The 2,734-nt window shown below is 39.1% G+C and overlaps 1 protein-coding gene across 4 annotated transcripts in view; it reads right to left on the bottom strand.

Moving 5' to 3' along the window:
• SEC24B (SEC24 homolog B, COPII coat complex component) overlaps positions 1-2,734 on the bottom strand; it is a 113,718-nt gene that overhangs the window by 17,387 nt on the left and 93,597 nt on the right. For all 4 annotated transcript variants that reach the window (XR_005197065.1, XR_005197068.1, XR_005197067.1 and 1 more), the window contains one exon: positions 591-766. Coding sequence is in view for 1 of the 4 variants with exons in the window: in XM_017509375.2 (XP_017364864.2) it covers positions 591-766 (176 nt within the window). In the remaining 3 variants the exon portion in view is untranslated. The remainder of the gene's footprint in view (positions 1-590; positions 767-2,734) is intronic.

Genomic DNA, 2,734 nt, shown 5'->3' with positions numbered 1-2,734 from the left:
AAAAAAAAAAAAAAAAAAAAAAAAGAGTGAGCTATGACTGCACCATTATGCAAACTGCTCACACACATTAAAGAAAGTGAGAATATGGTTTCACTAAAGTCATCATGTATTTGTATACCTTCATTTTCCATTGATTTTTTTTTTTTTTTTTGAAATGGAGTCTCGCTCTGTCACCCAGACTGGAGTGCAGTGACATGATCCTGGCTCACTGCAACCTCCGCCTCCTAGGTTCAAGCAATTCTCCTGCCTCAGGCTCCTGAGTAGCTGGGATTACAGGCACACACCACCACACCCAGCTAATTTTTGTATTTTTAGTAGAGATGGGGTTTCACTATGTTGGCCAGGCTGGTCTCGAACTCCTGACCTCAGGCCATCCGCTTGCCTCGGCCTCCCAAAATGCTGGGATTACAGGCATGAGCCACCACGCCCAGCCCCATTGATCTTTTTCTATTCTTCAAAACTCTTTCAATGTTAAAGTGAATAATCCTCTAGTTAAGTATTAAAAAACAACAATCTAGATTTCCTTTCTTCATATACATATCTGAGAATTTTAAATACATTATTAAAGACAGCAGGGTATAGAAAGCTACCTGTTTGAGAAGGGCCAAAACATAGAGAGGAAACAACTTGAGGGAGCTGGGTGCCATCAATGCAGAGTGCTGTAAATTTGAGACAGTTGAGCCATATGCAGACAACGAGTCCACTACAGCATTCACTAAGGCATCTCGTGCATCTGATAGACTTGATGAAATGGACCGATCCACAGCTATAAAGCAACCAAAATAAAAGATATTTTAACCATTAGAATCCAATGGGCACTATAAGGGAGGAAATTTATTTGCATCATTTAAGAAAAAAAATTTAGCTAAGTTTTTTTGATGAAAAATGCATTTCATCTGCTCCCTCATTTCAAGTGTGTTCTTATACAATTTTTTTTTCTGAAGTAAATCAGACAATCAGAACAAATCTAGATTCTTTCGGACATTTTTGTTTTAAGCTCTTAAGTCTATTTAGCCAGGCTGGGTATGGTGGCTCATGCCTGTAATCCCAGCACTTTGGGAGGCCAAGGTGGGAGAATCACTTGAGCCCAGGAGTTCAACAACAGATTAGGCAACAGAGGAGACCTTATCTCTACAAAAAATAAAAAAAATTAGCTGGGCATGGTGGCATGTGCCTGTAGTCCCAGCTATTTGGGAGGCTGAAATAGGAGGATTGTCTGAGCCTGGGAGGTCGAAGCTGCAGTGATCTGTGATTGTACCACTGCACTCCAGCATGGGTGACAGAACAGGACCCTTTCTAAAAACAAAATAAACCCAAAAACATGTAGCCACTATTGATACTAGTGAAATGCATATTTTCCATTTACTTCTGAAAAAGCCTTGGGAAGGTGTCCATTACTCAAACACCAAGTCACATGTATCATTTTTTCTGCCCAACCAATGTAAATTCTACAATCTGAGTTATACCTTGTGATCCTCTACAATTTTTGTAATGCATTCTAAACTAACAAATTTTTTGAAAGGGAAAAATAAAGACAGGTTTTCATGCAGCCATTGAAGAAACATAATGCGAAGCTTATTTTTCTCCAATAATATATTCTATTAAAATAGGGATAACATATATATATATATATATATATATATATATGCACACACACACATGCGCCCAAGCACTAAAAATAAAATTATATTGAAAAACGACTGGTTATGGCATAATTAATTCAAATTCTACAAATAAAATTATACTTTAAAAATTTGGATCTTGAGGTTTGGGGTACAACTGATACCATCACAATGAACCTACATATGTGCCCCTTGAATCAAAAACAAAAGTTAGAATTTAAAAATAGAAAATCTGATATACAAGTCTCTGATTTTAGTTAAATATTTTAAATAATCTGATTAAATCCTTTTTTTTTTTTCCCGAGACAAAGTCTCTCTGTTACCCAAGCTGGAGTGCAGTGGTATGATCTCAGCTCATTGAAAATCTGATACACAGGTCTCTGATTTTCGTTAAATACTTAAGATAATCTGATTAAATCCTTTTTCTTTTCCGAGACAGTCTCCCTTTGTTGCCTAAGCTGGAGTGCAGTGGTGGAATCTTAGCTCATTGCAACCTCCACATCCTGGGTTCAACAGATTCTCCTGCCTCAGCCTCTTGAGTAGCTGGGACCACAGGTATGCACTACCATGCCTGGCTAATTTTTGTATTTTTAGTAGAGACAGGGTCTCACCCTATTGACCAGGCTGGTCTTGAACTCCTGTGGGCAAGTTATCTGATCCACCTGCTTCAGCCTCCCAAAGTGCTGGGATTACAGGCATGAGCCACCACACTCAGCCTGATTAAATACTTCTGTTATTTAAAAAAATTTGGATCCTTTAGTAAATGCTATTATAATGTTCCCCAAATTAGTATTAATGACCATCTTTTTCTAGGATTACATGGAAAATAGCAAAGCTTGTTTCATGTCTGAATTCATCTACAAGGCTAATTCACTGAAAACATTAAGTGCTGGCTGGGCACAGTGGCTCATGCCTGTAATAACAGCACTTTGGGAGGTCAAGGCGGGTGGATCACCTGAGGCCAGGAGTTCAAGACCAGCCTGACCAACATGCAGAAACCCCGTTTCTACTAAAAATACAAAATTAGCCAGGCCTGGTGGTGCATGCCTGTAATCCCAGCTACTCAGTAGGCTGAGGCAGGAGAATTGCTTGAACCCGGCAGGCAGAGGTTG

This window comes from Cebus imitator, unplaced genomic scaffold (assembly GCF_001604975.1).
Source record: "Cebus imitator isolate Cc_AM_T3 unplaced genomic scaffold, Cebus_imitator-1.0 Scaffold17, whole genome shotgun sequence".
In the NCBI taxonomy this organism is placed as follows: Eukaryota; Metazoa; Chordata; class Mammalia; order Primates; family Cebidae; genus Cebus; species Cebus imitator.
The sequence above is the reverse complement of the archived record's forward strand: the minus strand, read 5'-3'. Positions and strand labels throughout refer to the sequence as shown.